Source organism: Syngnathus scovelli, chromosome 7 (genome assembly GCF_024217435.2).
Source record: "Syngnathus scovelli strain Florida chromosome 7, RoL_Ssco_1.2, whole genome shotgun sequence".
Taxonomy (NCBI): domain Eukaryota; kingdom Metazoa; phylum Chordata; class Actinopteri; order Syngnathiformes; family Syngnathidae; genus Syngnathus; species Syngnathus scovelli.
The window spans coordinates 9,744,245-9,763,513 of record NC_090853.1 but is presented as its reverse complement, the minus strand read 5'-3'; the positions used below and the strand labels follow the sequence as shown (position 1 = coordinate 9,763,513).

The 19,269-nt window shown below is 40.6% G+C and overlaps 2 protein-coding genes across 6 annotated transcripts; one reads left to right on the top strand and one right to left on the bottom strand.

The window, feature by feature from the left end:
• Positions 1-311: 311 nt before the first annotated feature.
• Positions 312-3,780, bottom strand: LOC125972632 (uncharacterized protein C6orf136 homolog). Its single transcript, XM_049726456.2, has 5 exons — positions 3,561-3,780; positions 3,254-3,490; positions 2,901-2,977; positions 2,617-2,817; positions 312-2,529 (listed from the first exon to the last, which is right to left on the bottom strand). Exons 2-5 carry the CDS (start codon positions 3,302-3,304, stop codon positions 2,448-2,450), a joined length of 411 nt encoding a protein of 136 aa, XP_049582413.1. The 5' UTR covers positions 3,305-3,490; positions 3,561-3,780; the 3' UTR covers positions 312-2,447.
• Positions 3,781-3,809: 29 nt separating this feature from the next.
• Positions 3,810-8,871, top strand: LOC125972631 (large proline-rich protein BAG6). Of its 5 annotated transcripts, none has more exons than XR_011087102.1 (5): positions 3,810-3,917; positions 4,044-5,088; positions 5,400-5,507; positions 5,685-5,831; positions 5,946-8,871. XR_011087102.1 is itself a non-coding variant. In XM_049726454.2 (5 exons), exons 2-5 carry the CDS (start codon positions 4,048-4,050, stop codon positions 5,961-5,963), a joined length of 324 nt encoding a protein of 107 aa, XP_049582411.1. In that variant the 5' UTR covers positions 3,810-3,917; positions 4,044-4,047; the 3' UTR covers positions 5,964-6,171. The 5 variants fall into 5 exon arrangements, 2 of the variants coding, with proteins under 2 accessions (XP_049582411.1, XP_068507448.1); XM_049726454.2 differs by having other exon boundaries at positions 4,044-4,098; positions 5,946-6,171; XR_011087103.1 differs by having other exon boundaries at positions 3,894-5,088; positions 5,685-5,863.
• The last annotated feature ends 10,398 nt before the right edge of the window (positions 8,872-19,269 follow it).

Here is a 19,269-nt window from a genome sequence, read left to right as displayed (position 1 = left end):
ACGTCACTTAGACACTCCATTAGGTACACGGCCATTTCCAGGTGTACCTACGTCACTTGGACACTAGATGGTGCCACACCCGCCCTCAACCCCACCTCCTGATTGGCTGTCCTCCCCAAATCTGGTCACCCTACAACAGGGGTGTCCAAGTCCAGTCCTCGAGGGCCGCATTCCTCCATGTTTTCCAAGTTTCCCTCGTTAAACACACCTGATTCAATGATCAGGCTCCTGTAGAACATTCACATTTTAAAAGCTATAACAACCTTTTTTTCCTTGTACAGTTCTGGATCACCGCAAACACTGGCAGGTGGTCACTTGAATCATTTAATATCAGTCCAGTTTTTACTTTCTTTTCAATCACATTTGTAAATATATTATCAATTATAGTGGCACTGTGAGATGTGATTCTAGTCGGACGAGTTATTGCAGGGTAAAGACTCATACTGTACATTAAGTTAAGTCAAGTCAAGTCAAGTCTATTTGTATAGCCCTAAATCACAAACAGTCTCAAAGGGCTTCACATAGCCAAAATTGACAATTATTCTCAAAGCATCCCCTGATCATAAGCTCCCAAAAGGGCAAGGAAAAACTCAAAAAACCCCTACCAGGGGAAAATGAGAAACCTTGAGAAGGGACCACAGATGGAAGGATCCCCCTTTCAGGATCACCAGGTTATAATGGATGCAGAGAGTACACAAGTAATACATAATATGAAAATCAATGAAAAAAAATGGATGTCGGAGGTGTCCTCGATTGTCCTGGCAGTGTCTTCAAGGGGGCCGAGCCGCAGCTCCCCCATCCCGAACTGGTCCCCGAGAATCCAGCCAGCCGCTATCCGCTTTTGAGCCACCTAACCCCCTCCCCAGCCGGGGAGGAGGTGGGCAGAGAAAACAGAACAAACTCCGGCCAAATCGGCCGGAGTAAGTTAGTTAAAGGCCATCTCATAGAAATGTGTCTTTAAACGTGTCTTAAATGTTTCTACTGAGGTAGTAGTTCTAATATCCATTGGTAGGGCATTCCAAAGCTCTGGAGCCCGAATAGAGAATGCTCTAGACCCTGCAGACATTTTCTTGGCCCTCGGTATAACTAAAAGACTAGCGTTTTGCGAACGAAGGTTACGAGACGGAACATAAGGAACGACTAGGTCGACGAGATATGAAGGCGCTAAGCCATGCAGTGATTTATAGGTTAGTAGAAGAACCTTGAAGTCACATCTTAAATGGACCGGGAGCCAATGTAATTCGGCTAATATTGGGGTAATGTGATCAAATTTTCTTGACCGTGAGAGCAGCCTCGCAGCGGCATTTTGCACTAACTGTAGACTTTTAATACTGGATTTAGGAAGACCAGAGAATAATACATTACAGTAGTCCAGGCGCGACGTGACGAACGCATGTATAATAGTTTCCGCATCCCCAGTCGAGAGGATAGGACGAATCTTAGCAATATTACGAAGGTGAAAAAACGCAATCCTGGTTATATTCTTAATGTGTTTTTGAAAGGAGAGCGTTTGGTCAAATATTACCCCGAGATTAGTTACCGTATCACTCTGAGTGATAGTACGGTTATCTATAGTTATAGTGGTTTCCTTAAATAAATGTTGATAACGAGTAGGACCAATTATCAACATCTCAGTTTTATCCGGGTTAAGACGAAGGAAGTTGAGAGACATCCATTGTTTAATCTCCGCAAGGCACGCCTCGAGATTACAGCAGTCCTGTGGATCTGTCATCGATAACGGCATATATAATTGGGTGTTAATGAATTCTGTTATTGGAGTCAGCTGAAGTGGGTTCAGTAGATCTATATTATAATCACCACAGACATATACCATTTTCGTATTGATTTTTCTTTCATACATTCTTGATAATAGTTTCAATACTTGAACCTGGACATCTGTATACACAGCTTACCAGAATGTTTTTTGATGATTCCATTTCTATTTCAACAGTAATACATTCCATGAGATTATCTATTGCTTGAGACATATTTCTTACTATCTTACACTTACAGTTTTTGTCTATGAATAGAGCAACCCCTCCGCATCTTTTCCCCATCCTATTTAATGTATAACTCTCATACCCCTCTATGTCAATCTTTTCAGCCTGATCTTCCTTTAACCAGGTTTCAGATATTGCAATAACAGTAAACGGATTATTCATATCTTTTAAACATTGTTTGATCTTAGAGATGTTTGCTTTCAAGCTCCTACTATTAAAATGTATAATTGACATTGCCCTATTTGTTGCTACATTCTCGCTAAATTGCTCTACAGTATAGTATTTACAGTTCGTTTGATTGTAGTTGATAAAGAAGTTATTTACAGGATCAATATTGTTCTCTATATCAAATCCCTTATGATCAGTGTAATCAAATGTTACACTGATCATAAGGAAGAAACACTGGAAAACCTGACCGAGCCCTAACCCGCCAAGCCACATCTGCAGCTATTTTCTTACCTTTTCAACTTGATGACAATGGATGAGTCCATCGCGCCCTATGTAGAATGTGGCGAAAGCGTCATAGGACCTGGAACAGATAGATGCCATTCAGTCAGAATGACACATATGGACGGGCTGCTTTCAAATGGACCCAAAAGAGTCTGGGTGGGGCTACCTGTACAGGTGTGATTTGTCTTTGCGGTAGAAGCGAAGCATCAGTGTCAGGAAGGGAAGGCCCCGGAGCCTCCAGCGAGCCTTAATGGTCCCGTCTTCCACGTGCTTGGTCAGTTTCAGCACCTCCAGCCGGACGTCGGTGAAATAGAACAGACACACCAGGCGCCACAGCGAAGTGCTGAGTCGGTAGATTGCACGTCCCCTGCAAGAGACGGACGGATGGGCCAGTCACAAAAGAAAAGAAATAGGATCATAGTCTCAAGCTAAGGGAAGCTGAATCACTACCTGGTCTTGGTGTTGACAAGTCCGTTGATGAATTCAACGTCACGGGAGTACATGGTATAGTCGTGATTCTTTGGAAGCTGTAAAAGAATGCTTCAATGTATTACAAAAAAAAAAAACTCCTGTTATTTGTTCCCAGATGACATGTCTCAATGCTCATTCTCGTTACTAAACTAGAAGAACGGAAAGTTGTCACACGACTTGCCGAATCCCTGCCCTGCAGCATGAAGCTATTCAACGGGTAATACTGTCAAGTGCACAACTCAACACGAGCATTGAAGTTGGATTGTTTGGAAAGAGATTCAGCCACTTTCCCTGGAGCGTATCTATCTCAGAGAAAGCATCTGCCTACCTACCTCCGTCCTTAAGTCTTTCATATGCCACGGCCAGCTTTTGCTCTCCTTCATTGTCTCTTTCACTTTGCGAGCCCTCTGTTCTTACATGGCGACTATACACAGGGTTGGGATGACAGGGAAACTCCTCTATCTTGTTTCTCTCCAATCCAATAGGCTGCAAAGTCACATGGACGACGAGCCTGCAAATTGTTTCGATCCAAACTCCGGCCGGCTGCGCTTCTAGTCCCCCTCGAGAACCTAAAAGAGAGACAGTTAGCGAGGAGTTGACTCCGTTTCATGGCTCTGTCGTCGCTTGAATTCTTATTACATTGGCACTTTGGTTCATATTTGACATCGTAGCAATTGCATGACAAGGATTGTCATGGGTAAATCCATTTGACATTTTCTACCATTGCCGGCCGGCAGTGGCGGCTAAAATTGAATTAACCAGTCAAGAACAAACGACAAGTGTTCTGTTCTTCTCTTCCAGTATGGGGTAGAAAAAGTGAGAAGGAAAATCGAAAAAGCCCATGAGTTCCTATTGGAGATTGATCGACTCTCATATATATATACATCATGTGACGTTATCACGTAGAGTGACAATATCAAAGTGTTGGTTCCTGTGATCGACGCGCGCTACATTATGGCGTGAGGAAGATTATACTCTTATACGTGAAATACAAAGGTGATTGACGCGCGCTACATTATGGCGTGAGGAAGATTATACTTTTATACGTGAAATACAAAGGTGATCGACGCGCGCTACATTATGGCGTGAGGAAGATTATACTCTTATACGTGAAATACAAAGTCAAATGCAACATTTCTTCAACGCAACTGATGTCGTCATTCAAGTGGCATCAACTGTTCGTAAGAGCTCCGATTTTCATTGCAAATGTGCATTATTTCCCCCAAATGGGCGCTTAGGCCCAACTAGTTCTACTGACAACATGTGCAGTATTCACACATACTGTAAGGTTATCTCAAGTATAAATAAGATCGTGCTTTCTTAGCGCTAACTTACACAAGTGACATCCAGTCTTGCGTGCCATTGCCAGTCCAAACAACCCTCGCAGGATGACGTCTGCTCCCTTCAGGGACTGTGGGCAAATTGCAATTGCAATCCCCTAGTTTGGCCTTCCTTCCGAGTGCCGTACGGTCCAAGTGTGACAAAGTGGGAGGTGTGTGGCTTTTGAAGTTCGACGATGAGTTCATCAAATTGTCTTTGACGTTAACGGAACGTGCCACCTTTGCTCAGTCTGCACGGAGATGCGTTTGGGGATGTCGGAAAAAAAATCTGTTCTGGTCTATCGATCATCTATGACAGCACACAACGTGAATAAGAGAGAAGGCACACTTGTGCATTAGATCATCTATAATCATTCTATGGATGCAAATACCAGTAAACAATATTTTTCAGGTGTTTTTTTTTGTTTTTGTTTTTTTTAATTAACGCTTTCTAAAAACCTCAGTTTACATGCAATAAAATGGACGTCTTCGATGTAAGCTTGTCTTTGCTAGTTTTTTTTCACCACTCAAGTCCATGATTTCGGTTATTATATTTTCCAAGCATTTATCCAATGACTCGCTGTGGCCCAATTCAAAAAATCAACCATAAAACAATTATATTTGAACATTTTTAATAGTGTACAAAATAATTCAACAGAAAAATATGACCACGTGAACATGTATTGTAGACAGCGTTACAGTACAATCGATGAACCTGTCATAAAAAAGGGCACCTGTTATTGACATTTATCAAAATAAAACACGGAGGGGAAAAAAAAAAAAAGGCCCCGCCCAGACGGTCGGAGCTGACCCGGGAGGTGGAGCCGTGGGCAGCGTTTCTTCCACCGGTAAGTTACGGATGGATGGATGGATGGATGGATGGATGGATGGATGGATGGATGGATGGATGGATGGATGGATGGATGGATGGATGGATGGATGGATGGATGGATGGATGGATGGATGGATGGAGGTATGTCCAAGAAAGTGAATGATCTTGATTGATTTATCCAAAGAAGAAATGACTTTCCGAAAACAATGTCATCAGTTTTGTGTGCTTATGTTGCGGATGGACCAGACGTACAGTACATTGTCTCCTCAAACGGCAAATTCCAATTGGACGCATGGACGTTTGAACGTGGGCAAATGTTTTCCACAGGAATGGGTTCCAATCATCAGGCACGATCTGCATTCTCAAAGGAAGCTCCGAGCACAGCCGCCGCTGTCTGACGCCTACCTACACGGGATGCCCGCTAAGAGGAGAAAGGTCCACCCACATTCAAAGCGCCTTGATATTTTCTGACTGTAATGGTGGAGTGGGCGAGGAAACTCACTGCTCTTGCTCTGCTCACCCGATGGTTGTTCTTCTAAATGTCCCCAACTGTTTACGGAACAGTGGAGAGGAACGGTCGGTATGTGATGGCAGCGCGCTTTCCCTCCTCAGATGACGCAGGGCCAAGGACCCCGCCTCTCCTTGTCAGACGCCGTCCGTCGAGCCGCTCGCTCTGCTGGAGCCCTGCCGGTTACGGCCGCAAACAGCCTCCAGGGAGAGCTGGAGCGTCCCGATTTGCAGGATGCATATGCCACGCAGGCAAGGAGGGATGGATGAGCCATCGAAAGATTGTTAATAGTGATGCTTGACTTTTCTTCCCCCACTTAGGTGTATTGATACGTGTCAAAAGAAGCTCTGTGTCTTTGCTTCCAGGTCAAGAAGGACATCTAAGCGCGAGTGCTCGGAGATCCCGACTACAACGCTCAAAAGTTCCCCGACACGCATCGAGCTTTCTCCTCGGATGACTCGTAATCTGCAGAAGATGCGTAGCAGAATGTCAAGTGTGTGTGTGTGTGTGTGTGTGTGTGTGTGTGTGTGTGTGTGTGTGTGTGTGTGTGTGTGTGCGTGTGTGCGTGTGTGTCCATGTGTGATAGGAATAATAATAATAATAATAATAATAATAATAATAGTGGCGGCTCGGTGGCGCACTGGGTAGCACGTCCGCCTCACAGTTAGGAGGGTGCGGGTTCGATTCCACCTCCTGTGTGGAGTTTGCATGTTCTCCCCGGGCCCGCGTGGGTTTTCTCCGGGCACTCCGGTTTCCTCCCACATTCCAAAAACATGCTTGGTAGGCCGATTGAAGACTCCAAATTGTCCCTAGGCGTGAGTGTGAGTGAGATTGGTTGTCTGTCTCTGTGTGCCCTGCGATTGGCTGGCAACCAGTTCAGGGTGTCCCCCGCCTACTGCCCGATGACGGCTGGTATAGGCTCCAGCACGCCCGTGACCCCCGTGGGGACTAAGCGGTTCAGAAAATGGATGGATGGATGGATGGATGGATGGATGGATGGATGGATGGATGGATGGATGGATGGATGGATGGATGGATGGATGGATGGATAATAATAGTAATAATCATAATCATAATAATCATAATAATCATAATAATAATAATGAAACATTAGGGTGAGATTTAAAAAAGATGTTTATATTCTTGCATTTGCAAGCGTACCTAATGAAGTGTCACTTAACTTTGGCTGAAGTTTATTTTGCTGTGTGTGAAGAGGGCTTTCATGCATGCACTCAATGGAGTGGAGATGGCAGAGGTGCACACTGAGGTGTTATTGATTTGACAGACTCCAGCCCACAGCTTGCATTTGAAGTCCCTCCATCCTTCTGTCATAGTGTGTTGTCTGTCTGCTTCTGTAATGGGCATTTATCTGCCAAAAGTCATTCTTCACTTGTAGTAAACAACAACAAACCTGTTTCATACCTGAGATTTCAGTTGTCAGATTGAAGAATGCCAAAAAAACAATTTTGGAAGTTTCTCCTCTCTCCTCATTTGTTCTATTGTTATTTCCCCCCCAACATTCTCTATTTGTCATCTTCCACTTGGTCTTATCCCACCAGGCCTCTTGTCCCTGCACTGCACTCGCACAATGCATTTGGCCAGCTCTTTTTCCCTGAGCTGGGCTCATTCTTCTGTATCCTGCCCTAAATTTTATCTTCCATTAAAAAACACAGATCCCCAAGGTTTATGATGAAATGTTTCAGAGCTTCTCTCGCTTTCTGTGGTTTGTCATGAAAATTGGATTTTAATATATTTATGACTTACTAGTCAAAAATATAAATATAAATAGGATTTTACATTCAAGATGAGATTGACCATTATGAATTACACTAATGTCAAAGGACAGATTAAGTACGTATACTTGCAATAGAGAAGAGTGATATGCTCAGTAGATAATATTGAGGTTTAATGCCTTTGTGATCCTCCTATAAAAAAGATCGAAACTGCCAGTGGTTGATGTCAGAATATGCAACGAGCAGGTTGCATGTGTGCACAATGGGAGGTAGATGTTGGCTCTATGAAGTATGAAAAAAGCCCAACACTGTTAGCACTGACTGTCTGGGTGTGCGAGATGCGATGTGACAGTTGAGCAGAGCTGTGAGGGCAGAGATGATTTCACAAATGGTAGCCCAAGGGACCCTTGATTTTCATGAGGGAGAGGAGGAGGTGGGCAGGGTAGGGTGAGCAATGTGGAGCGCACTGGGGAGGAATGGACCGAGCAGGTCGAGAGGGTAAACAATCTGCAATGTGCCTAGGATTTTTCATTGGTCCTCTCTGTTCTTTTTAGTTTTCCAGGTTTAAGTCAGTTACACTTATGGTCATTTTATAACTTTTTTCCCCCTGAAATTAGACAGCTGTTGAAATTGCTAAATGCTTCTCATGAGACCATTGTTGCAGATTTTGTTAGTTCCTTCAAATATTTTCCTAATCAATGTTTTTGATACTCAGTTTATAGTCATTATATAAAAATACTCAAGGCTATTCACACCATGATTGAAATTCAAATTATTCATGTCTGATGTCCACAACCTTAAACTAGTATAAACTACACTGAAAATTACAATTACAGATTTTTATTTTGAAATTTTCTTTACAGAGTAATTGTGATGTGTGGTCAGGAATGAGAATTCAAATGCATATACAGTCGATAAGGTGCCCTTAACTCAGAAGTCCAAATCCCACATCAGCCTAAAAGTAGAGAGCAAAAGTCTCCAGGCAACTACGTTTGAATAACAAAAAGGTAGAGCAGAGACAAAATACAAAATACAAATGAAAATCACTGATAAAGAAAATTCTCCATTTGCGTATGTAAAGTTGGCCGCTGTTAATATGCGCTTGGAAGGCCACCCATTAATTTTACCCCCATTAATTGTGTGTCAGGGGGTGCACCAGCTCCGGCCTCTAGAATGTCCAGTGATGCGTGACGCGATCTGCCAAATTCTCAAAAAAACGTAAACTAGGCTTGCTGTGGCACAAAAGACAACATGTGCCCGTTTTAATGCCAAGTGTCTACAAAAATAAGCCCTAAGCCTTTAAACTGTGGTGAGAAGAATCCAAAACAGCTGCATGCGATCTGGCGCAGCTCACCTGTAGCCGCCTGTTCTGGGTGAACACAAAGTCACAGAAAACACAAAGATAAACACGACTATATCCAACCGTCCATTTTCTGAACCACTAATTTGGAGTACAGCAAAATAAGAACCAGACCAGGATCATGACACTAACCTTTCAGGTTGAACATAATCCTGGATTTGTTTGTATCTTTATTAGCATTTTTACTCTAAGAAATAATAGAACAAAATAAACCTTTCTCACTTTACTGTGAAGACAATTTTAAGTTAAAAACAATCTTGGAGGGTAAATTGTGGTCTCAATTAGCCAAGTATCATTTGGAATGGTTGTAACTTTATGTGTCTTACGATTGACTGTGCACTGCTTCCAGCATTCCCAGGATTATATAATAAGGGCAAGCAGTACAGAAAACTGATGGATGGGTAACTATCTGTGTACCTATCCATCTACCAATGTGGACGTAGCAATTCTCAGAGATGCAAAAGCGTCATTCATTACAAATGAATGAATCAGTGACTCACAAAAGGGATCACACAAGCCCTGAGTGTTATAATAAAATATTAATTTATTGTGGCGATGTTGTATTATACTGCCATGGTGATATCTAGGTGTCCCTATAAATTGGCAAAGGGAATAAAGCTGCCAAAAAAGCTCTGCATCTTTCTATTCAATTTACCTAAGTCTATTTCTCCACACAAGGGATGTTAAATTATTCTTTCGTCATGTATTGAATTTGGTTTATTGCAGTAATTTACTTTAATTTGCCACCTTATCATCTATATTAATCAAATGGCTGATAATGGGAACATCTGCATTATTTCGAGAAACATAACCCCAAGTGAATTCCTTTTCCATTTTACCGTGTTTAGACATGAACGACTGCGTGTAATAATAGGAATAAAATGTCACTGTGGCGATGTTAACACGCCTGCATTTTTTTCCTCCAGGAATATGTCGGAATATATGACTAAAGCATTCTTCTATAGGCTATTCTAATGTCATGATTCAAAGATTAGTTTTTAATAATGCATAGTTAAATGAACATCTTCTCACCAGTCACAAATCACAATGTGACGGTACAGTTTTACACAATATAAAACTACAATACCAAATATAATTTTATGAATACTGCTGTGCGCAGGGATGTTTCTAGACCCCTTGAGGGCCCCAGACAACAAGGTCCTAAAAGAAAACTGGACTGTGGATAAGCAATGATGTATTTCATTGAATAATTGCTATATTAGAAAATAAAATATTTAATTACCAACACTGAAAGCTTATAAAAGAAAACATCATAATATACAGTGGAAAACAGCTCTTTTCAAATGCCATTTTTTGGGGGGAAATTTTTTTACCTGTGCTACATGGGGTACCCAATAAGGTGATTGCTGAATCTTTATATACTACCTATGCTGACTATGGTTCCAGTCCAATAGCCGCCATCTCATGAGGCCTTCTCGAGGCTACAGCTAGTAAGGGACAATAAGCAGGGGGAGTAACATTCTGGTTGCAGAGTCTAAAGCAGCGCCTATCTTGGAGCCCACCTCAGATTGGGGCCCTAGGCAATTGCCTGGTTGCTTGCCCTGCTCTGGCTCTACACTGACCGAAAATGAACATTTATATCTCTGTAATGAAAGACATTTAGTTACAGCTCTTGCTTTGGATCGCTTTAGATTGTGCAAGTTTACCTGGCAAGCGTGTTGGAAAAACATTCAAAAATGGGATTATACCAGATTCCAGTTGATATTAATCATCAGTCTATTGTTACAGTTCTGTCACAACTCGGTCTTGCACACATGCTACCTTCACACTTGAATCCCCGCAAAGGCTAAATTAATGAGGGCATGCATACACATCCACTGACTGTGTGTGTCAGCACTGCTGTGAGTGTGCAAAGTAAGGAATCAGAAAAACCATTTAACATTTTAAATACCCACACCCATCTCTCACTCAAGCAAGGCCCATTAATTAAAAGGATATGCCCTGGTGAAGCTCAAATGAAATCTCCCTCTCATTCATTGTATGATATGTCTTTCAGAATGAGTTTTACCCCGCCTGTGCAAAAAAAAAAAAAAAAAAAATTGCTTATAATCTAGGCTGCAGACTTTATCATAATTGGATAAGGATGAGTTATGGGGGCTAGAGAGAAATGATGAGAAAGAATCCTACCACCTTCATACTTTCGCTTATTCAGTCTTGCAGCGCTTACTCAGAAGTAGTTCTTAATGAGTCTGATTGACGTTCTCATCTCATTGGGAGATTTGTTTGTGCACGACCGGGTGGGTTAATTTCTACTTAATTTGGCAACCTGGGGCTGAATAGAAATGACTTTTTAAATGCAATGACTACACAGGCAGAGACAAACTTCATCTTACTGACAAAACAGTTTGTCCCATTTGTATAAACCCATTGACTCTTGTTAACTTAACATTCAAGTTTGCTACTGCATGCAGTTATACTTCACGATGAGGTCACACATAAATTTTTCAGCTAGTTCAATTTACGGGGTACCCTAGCTTTTCTCCACATTCCAAAAAACAACAACATTGCAGTATGAGCTATATGTTGATGCATGCGAAACTCTGACTCCACCTCTGGTCCAAAGGTGTTGATCTTAGGAGCCTGCAAAAACATTTTTATTAGCATTTCATTAGCACCATTGTTATGATTGTGTTTCTATGTTCCAAAGTGGTGGAGATGAACGTTAAGAAATTATTATCCTATTTTACTACCCGGCATTACCCTACTGCTCCTCTGCACTTATGAATCATCGTTAACGTTCTTGCTTTTGCAAAATATCTCTTCTGCGCCCTTGATTTTGTTTTCTGTGGCCATGCATGGGTAAGCATGTGCATATGGATGTTCCGACGCATTTCCATTTCTCTTTTTATTCATGTGTCATTGGTTTCCTGTGCTGTGGCTTTGCTGTTGAACGTTTGCTTGGGGGCGTGCGGCCATTTCAGGTAAAATGACAGTCCTTTCCCTTCGCCTTCCTCCCAAGAGGAAAATCCTTGGGGAGGTCTTGTTGTTGGAGCAAAACTTTCCTGCGTGTCTTCAGAGCGGAAAGTAAAGGAGGTTGCTTGCCACTCTGCTGTGGAACATGCATTGGGGAGTTGAAATTGGAGAAAGACAGAGCAGAGCAAGAAAAAACAGCAGCAGCTTTAAAAATACCTCTGCATGGGAGATTTTAACTTGGGCGATGCAGTAGCAGTCCATTTTGGAGATAAAGGGTACATCATCAATTCATACAAACAAATGGAATAAATTCTAACAATTGTGTAGCTTATATAGTACATTCACATTAAAGAGATATTCTTAAGTGCGCTGCAATCCAGGCTTTTATTGCAGACATATAATGAATGAAAATAAGTGGGGTGATGATGAAAATGATGCTCTCACATTCGGAGAGGATATCAAGCTAATGATATGAACAACACAGAGGGCATGTTGCTGATAAAATGACAATTACCGACTGCTGCCACCGAGTCACTCATTAAGATTTGGGCAATGCTCCTAGCAAGACTGGCTCACTTCTCCTGTTAATGCTAGTAATGGTACCACCGTGCTACCACACTTTCTAATAACTGTGCCTTACAGCAGTCAATGGCTAACCTTCTTTAATATTATATGAATTACATTATACATACAATTTGTACGTCATTTGTGGCATTATTTAGCGCAGTGACATGAAATTAAACAGTGGGTTCTATTTTCATGCCCAGTGCAAATCTAGTATGAACAGGTGAATTCTAAATCTGCACAGGTATGGGCTGGACTAAGCAATTTTTGGAAACATGCGCAAGCTGGTGCAGAGTGGCATATTTTTGAAAAAATTGTTTTGTGCCACTGTGGGTGTGAACACAGCCAACTTCATTCACCACTAATCGAAGCAGATTCTTTCTTTGACTTTAAATATGCCACATTATAAGGAGATGCAAGCAGACCTCTCTGGGAGAATCATATAGGGAGATCACAGATCTGTGAAGTGGGCACTTGGAGACCGCCTTCCACCTGGATAGCAGTTGTCTGTAAGTGACACCCCACTCATGTGTGGATTAAAACCAAACAATAATATCAACTGTGTGGTGGTCATCAAGCACTGCAAAATCTCAGAATGAAAACAAACCTGGGGTACCCTTTTCAAAGGCTAATTCACAAACCAATAAACAAATAAAAATCTAATCTTGTCAGTGAGACATTAGCTAGTGCAAATCAGACTCAAAGATCTACTTAATATCAAACCAAGAGATGAACTACACTATCCTAACAAGTATACCTTTAGGCATTGTAAAAAAAAATATTCTCATTAGTAAAACTGAAATGAATAATTAAGTAAGATGAATTGCGGCATACAATGCCGCCCTGGGGGGTAAAAATCAAAGACGAGAAGAAAATAAAGATAATGTTATGCAATTTTCATCAATCAATTCTCCATAGGCCTACCGCTTATCTTATTCAGAATAATGTGTGTTGGAGCTTATTCTAGCTGACTTCTAGTGATAGACTACTAACTACACACTAAACTGGTAACCAACCAGTCACAGGGCACCTAGAGAGCTGGACAACCATTCACACTCAGATTTATGCCATTTCTCAACGGGAACTGAAACCTTGCTGCTTGCACTGTCAGGTGAATAAACATTATCATTACACAGTGACTCCGTAGGAATTTATAGTAAGATTGATTAATATTTTCCCAAGATGCGGAGTAAAGAAAAAAAAGTGAATCCGCAGGTGCTGAATGGTGAACCCTAAGTAGTTTTAATTCATAATTAATCAAAAAAGATTCTTATTCAAATATAGATCAGTGATCCATATATGTTGTAACCCTTTGTATAAATTTCCTGGTAAACTTTTGTATTTACATAAGTCTTCAACCAGATGTAAATATTTCAGATGTTCCAAAAACACTTAACAGGTTGTTTTGGCGTTAAGATCCTTATCAAGGTAATTTTATTTTAAAAGTATCAATTACAAAAGGGTGATTAGTGATCTTGTTGATTGTTGTTTCCTTCACGGTGCTCCTGTGTGGGAAAAGATAATATTGATTTCCTTGTTGTTGGTCTTGGACCTTCCAAACCTTGTGCTTATCTTTGTGCAGCATATAATGGAATTAAAACAGTGAAAGGGGAAAAAAAAGACAAACCAGAAAAGCAATATTCCTAGAATGAGAATCACTCAAACCTTTTGAAGCTTCTTCAGATGGCTTCTATTAACAAAGTCATACATCATTATAAAAAAAATGCTTATCTTTCGACTTTTGCTGGAGTGGGGCACAGCATTTCAATCAAACGCTGCGTTTGACACGCTCTTGCCCAGTCTAATGAATACTGAAGAACGAGAATCGATTTGGGATTAGTCCATCATTAAAATCTTCTCGTTTTCATTCTCTGTCTGGCATTTGTATGTTTGTCGTTTTTCACTGCTGATATACACTCATGCTGTATTTTATGACTCTCTTTCCACGTTTTTGCATATGTTCCTACAATACGATCTGCCCGCAATACATACCCTGGTTGTAAGAACAGAATGCAGTGCCATAAAGTGGAAGCATGTGTTGTTATCACAACCACACACTTTACACGCTGATGTAATTTATGGAATACGGCCATCGCTTGTCCAACTCCTATGTATATATTCCTGCATAATTACAAGCAACAGCAATTTTCTCTTGTGCTGCAGGCATGCCACACAGGCTCATGTACATAATTTATTTACTTTCTGAGACATTTTAAATAGAAAGCATCAAACATCAAAGTAACCTTGGTGAATCATCCAAGTGTAGTTATAGTGCTGTGGGAAAACACGGTGGGAATTTGCTAATTTATTACCTTTTCTCACACCTCTGCATAAGTTGCTGTTAGAGCGCAATGTTTTTATTAACCATATCAATATGAATTATGATAAGCATGAAAATGTAATTCTTTTCTTCTTTTTTTTTCCCTCATAATGATAACAGTGAATGAACGATGGTATTTGATAACCCAGCCGTCAGCGTTTCAATGTGACTTTCACGTCATTTGTCCTCACTCCATCACGTCAATACTATCAATATCCCTTCTGCTCAGTATTCCATCAACAGTATCTACTGTATAATGTATGACCCTCAACTTTTTGCAGCCGTTGTGACAGGGACCTTCCTTCCCACATGTAGATGACCAGACAGGGAATATGAAATGAATATTTCATTGGGCTTCAACGTCTGTCAGTCAAATTTTTGTAGACATCCTGGCAATAAATGTTTGAAGGACTGATGGAATATGATGTCGTCAGGTACAGTGTAAAGTAGCTGGTATAGGCATGTTGATACAAGCTCTCTTTTTGATGGAATCGGAAGTTCACACTTATAAAGCCAACTGTAACGTAGTATGCTAGAAGAAAATGAAATGTCATGTTAAATAACAGTTTATTTGTCATCTCAAGAAAATATCTTGGTGAGATTAGGCCACACATCACTCGAATGACTACAAATTTCGGTCGTCCTTTCACTCACTTTGACTTTAGAGTACAACCAATGACACGAAAGTTTCTACTGTCAGAGACCATGTACGAAAGTGGGACAAAGAGATAAATTTATAATTCAACAGAGAAATACTGCACATAGACAATATATCCATGCATCCATCCATTTTCTGTATCGCTTTATCCCCACGGGGGTTGCAGGCGTGCTGGAGCCTATCCCAGCTGTCATCGGGCAATAGGCGGGGGACAACCTGGACCAGTTGCCAACCAATCGCAGGGCACGCAGAGACAAACAACCATCCGCACTCACACCTCGGGGCAAATTGGAGCGCTCAAGCATGTTTTTTTGGGAAGTGGGAGGAAACCGGAGTGCCCGGAGAAAACCCACGCGGGCACGGAGAGAACATGCAAGCTCCACACAGGAAGGGCCGGAGGTGGAATTGAACCCCGCACCCTCCTAACTGTGAGGCGGACGTGCTAAACAGGGCAACACCGATCCACCCCATAAATAGAGGACATGAACTGTGAAATTTGGTCGTGAATCCTCTGTTAATATGTTAGCTCCTACCACCTAAAATATCCTTGCACATGGTAGTCAACTGAGAAGAATGGATGGAGAAATGTATGGACACTTACGTAAAGAAGAACGATAAAATTCATAAACTCTCCGAGAGCTTATTGTAGTCTTACAGTGCTTTTCAATAAAAATATTTGAATTTCTCAAGAAGTTGAAATTTGACTATTTCACTGAGATGTAATGTTAGATTATTACTTTTAAACATTGATTGTCAGAGAATTCCATCATAAATGATGACAGCTTTGATTGAATCAATTGTCATTTTGACTTAGAAAACATAGTCTACAAACATTAAACACTATTACTTCTTAATTGGTTAAATTTCTGTTTCATGTTGCAGTCACAAAGTCCATATGTCAGTTGGACTGACTACACACATCACACCAGACACACCACACCACAATATAATCACTCAGCATAATTCTTCATGGACATCCGACCTCAGGCCTTTTTTGACTGGAAGTGAAGAAGAAAGATGCTGGAATTCAATCTGAACATCATGTGCACACCTCTTCAGTCTGATTTTTTTTTTTTAACTGCCCAGTTTTGCATATTCCATCACAGCCATGAACTCACACAATTTGCATCAGTTTTACTGTTTGGCAATGTAGTCGCGACAGATGTCTCCCAATATTTTTTTCACTGACAGTGGCTAGATTGTAAGCTTGAACTGGACTTCCCAGTTAGTAAAGAGGGTTCCAATATAGAGACTTTGCATGTGAATCTAATATTTGCATCTGGAGGAATTGGCACAACATCCTGTGATCAGCTGATTACCATAGTGATGAAAAGCTTCAAAGGGAAGTGTGTTCTTTTTCTGGGGTTGAGCTCTGAGTTATAGGTTATGAGCAGCAGTCTTAGCTGTCTCTGCGGGCCTGTTCTGCTCAGCAGCAAGAATATGGGACACTCCACTGTTGATTATAACAAAGTGAGGAGGGGGGAAACAAAGCTTACTTTCTTCGAGCTGGAAAAAGGCGAGGTTTTGACTGTGCTCATTATCTTCTCTCGAGGTGTTTGGGCTGTTTAAAAAACAGTCACAAGAAAGAGGGCAGTCAATAAAACACTGCAGAAGGGACATTCAATAAGTGATTTTGTGATGAGCATTATACTGTTTCAAACTCTTAATTAGTTCTCAGGAAGTGCCATTTCCTTTCCGTAGCTATGAAACAACTTCCATATTCTGTTCCTTACTGGAAATGAATCAGGGATGAGCATGGTCATCTAAGATTTGCTGACACCCCACTTCTCGATGCACTTGAAAGGGTCAAGGTAATAGGCGAAGTGGTGTGAGGACACTTTTATTGCACTCCCCTTAAGCTAATATTTGTCACCATGCATGCAGTGAAGAATGTGGGGGTGGGGGTGTCTTGCATTAACTCAGAGAAGCAAAAGGAGATTTGGATGCTGACATAGTCTTTTGTGTATTACGTGTATGTGTGTGTGAGTGTGGAACGATGCCATGAACTCCTCCCTGTCTCTCTTTTGGATACTGCTGTTCAGCACTGCAGCACTGTAGAAACAGGGCAGATTTCTCCCTTTAATGTGTGGAGAAAGGAAGCCGATCCAAGATGTGAGAGCAGTGCTAGTCACTGTGTGTCAGCGTAGCAGCAACAAGCATCCCTGAGATTGAGATAACAAGCACACATGAGTGGATGATATAGCCACATGGACAATTGCTGTAAATATATTGCAGAGAGAGACGAGAGAGAGAGAGAGAGAGAGAGAGAGAGAGAGAGAGAGAGAGAGAGAGAGAGAGAGAGAGAGAGAGAGAGAGAGAGAGAGAGAGATGCAGGAGCAGGACAGATGAAGCTCTACTCATGAATGTAGTGAAAGTGATATAAAGAACTTTCTTTATGATCCTATGGTGTATGGAACAATCATAATAGTCATGCTAACATGAAAATAAAAGCTACAAATTTACTTCATGAACCAGTTGTATTTTTTTAATCTCTGTTCAACATTGGGCTGCAAAGAACACATTGATTTGCTTTTTCTTAAACCCTTTCTTAAAATGACAAGTATCACCAAGAAGAGTAAAAAAATAAAACAACTGGTTAATAAAGCTAAAAAAGATACATGCACCTGGTGATTGTTGAAGTGGCATGGAAGAATCTCAAAAAAGTGAAAGATAAAAAACAAATTAAAGAATTATCATAAACACTGACTTGTTTTTTCTGGCTTAGCAGTAACCAAAAATGTAATAAATACCTCCCACCCCTTGACCATCAAGCATTTTGTGTTGTATGCAGGAGACAAAAATGGACATATAATTACCGAACAGAAAAGAAGAACAGCGAGGACAGGCTTGTAAATGGGAGCCACCAGCAAGGGTGGGTGCCGGTCAAGGAGAAGGAAGTGTCTGGGCACCAGTCAATCATTTCAGAGGCTTACCAAATGCTCCAGGCCAGAAGTCAGAAGTGGAATTGCTCGGAGTGAATTTGTGTGTGCGTGTGCATGTAAGTGGGTATCTGTCAGTGTAACCTATTTACTTCATAATGTGAAGTCATGGCATTACACACGGATCTGACATGGGTTTATTTCTAGGCTTTCCTCCTTTCATGTCGTGAAAGACTACTGCCTCCATTTTTTTAAAATCACTATTAATTAAAAAAATGAGGCCGAATTCAAATCAGAAGCTTACATGATAAGTTATAAAAACAGAAATAAATGTGCATGGGTTTTAACGATGCTAAAACGCACGCCACAGTTAAGCTCCATTGTCTTTAGTACAACGTTGTTCTGCTTGACCATTGCTTCTTTCCACTAATTAAACAATATTCCATGCTTGTCAATATTCTAAATTAAGTTCAGGCCATTCTATTTTGACACACATGTATAATTCATAGTTTACCTTAATGGATAATTAGATACATATATTATGTAAATAAATAGGATGGTAAAGTAGAAAACACACTTCCAGTCCAATTTTCAGGAGTGTAGAGACATGCAGTCATACTGCAAATCAATCCCTTGCGCTTAGATACATGCAATAGGAGAAATTTTTGGCTCTAATGAGGATAAGAGGTATATAAAGAATAGATTAATTATAATTATTATTATTATCATCATCATCAGTAGTAGTAACTAACAGTATGGTATTTCTCCAAATGTAATTAGCAACTCATTATTATACCTATGATATAATTTAGAAGATCCTCTTGCCTTTCTGTATATACCAACTGACACCTAAAGACCCCACATTCTGTCAACATCATTGGATCAATGCTGCCCTCTACTGTTAACGTACTATGCTTAATGTCCTGATATATAACGTAGTAAATTTGCTTGAATGTGTTGCGTTTTTATGCTTTTTCAACAGATTCTACTGCACCTTTGCAGCTGTTTTAATATTTTGCAGAGAAAGTATCAACACACCATACGTGTGTATTTTATTTGTTTCTAATGGTTTCTGTAAGATATAGTGTTGGATTGTTTTTCTTTTTTTCATGTGTTTTTATTAATTTTATTGCAATTGTTATTTTGTAGTTTTCAATTGTAATTTTATTGTAATTGTTTTATCTCTGCTTCTCAATTGACCTACCTTCATTAAACAATGTTTAAATAAAAAATAATCAACA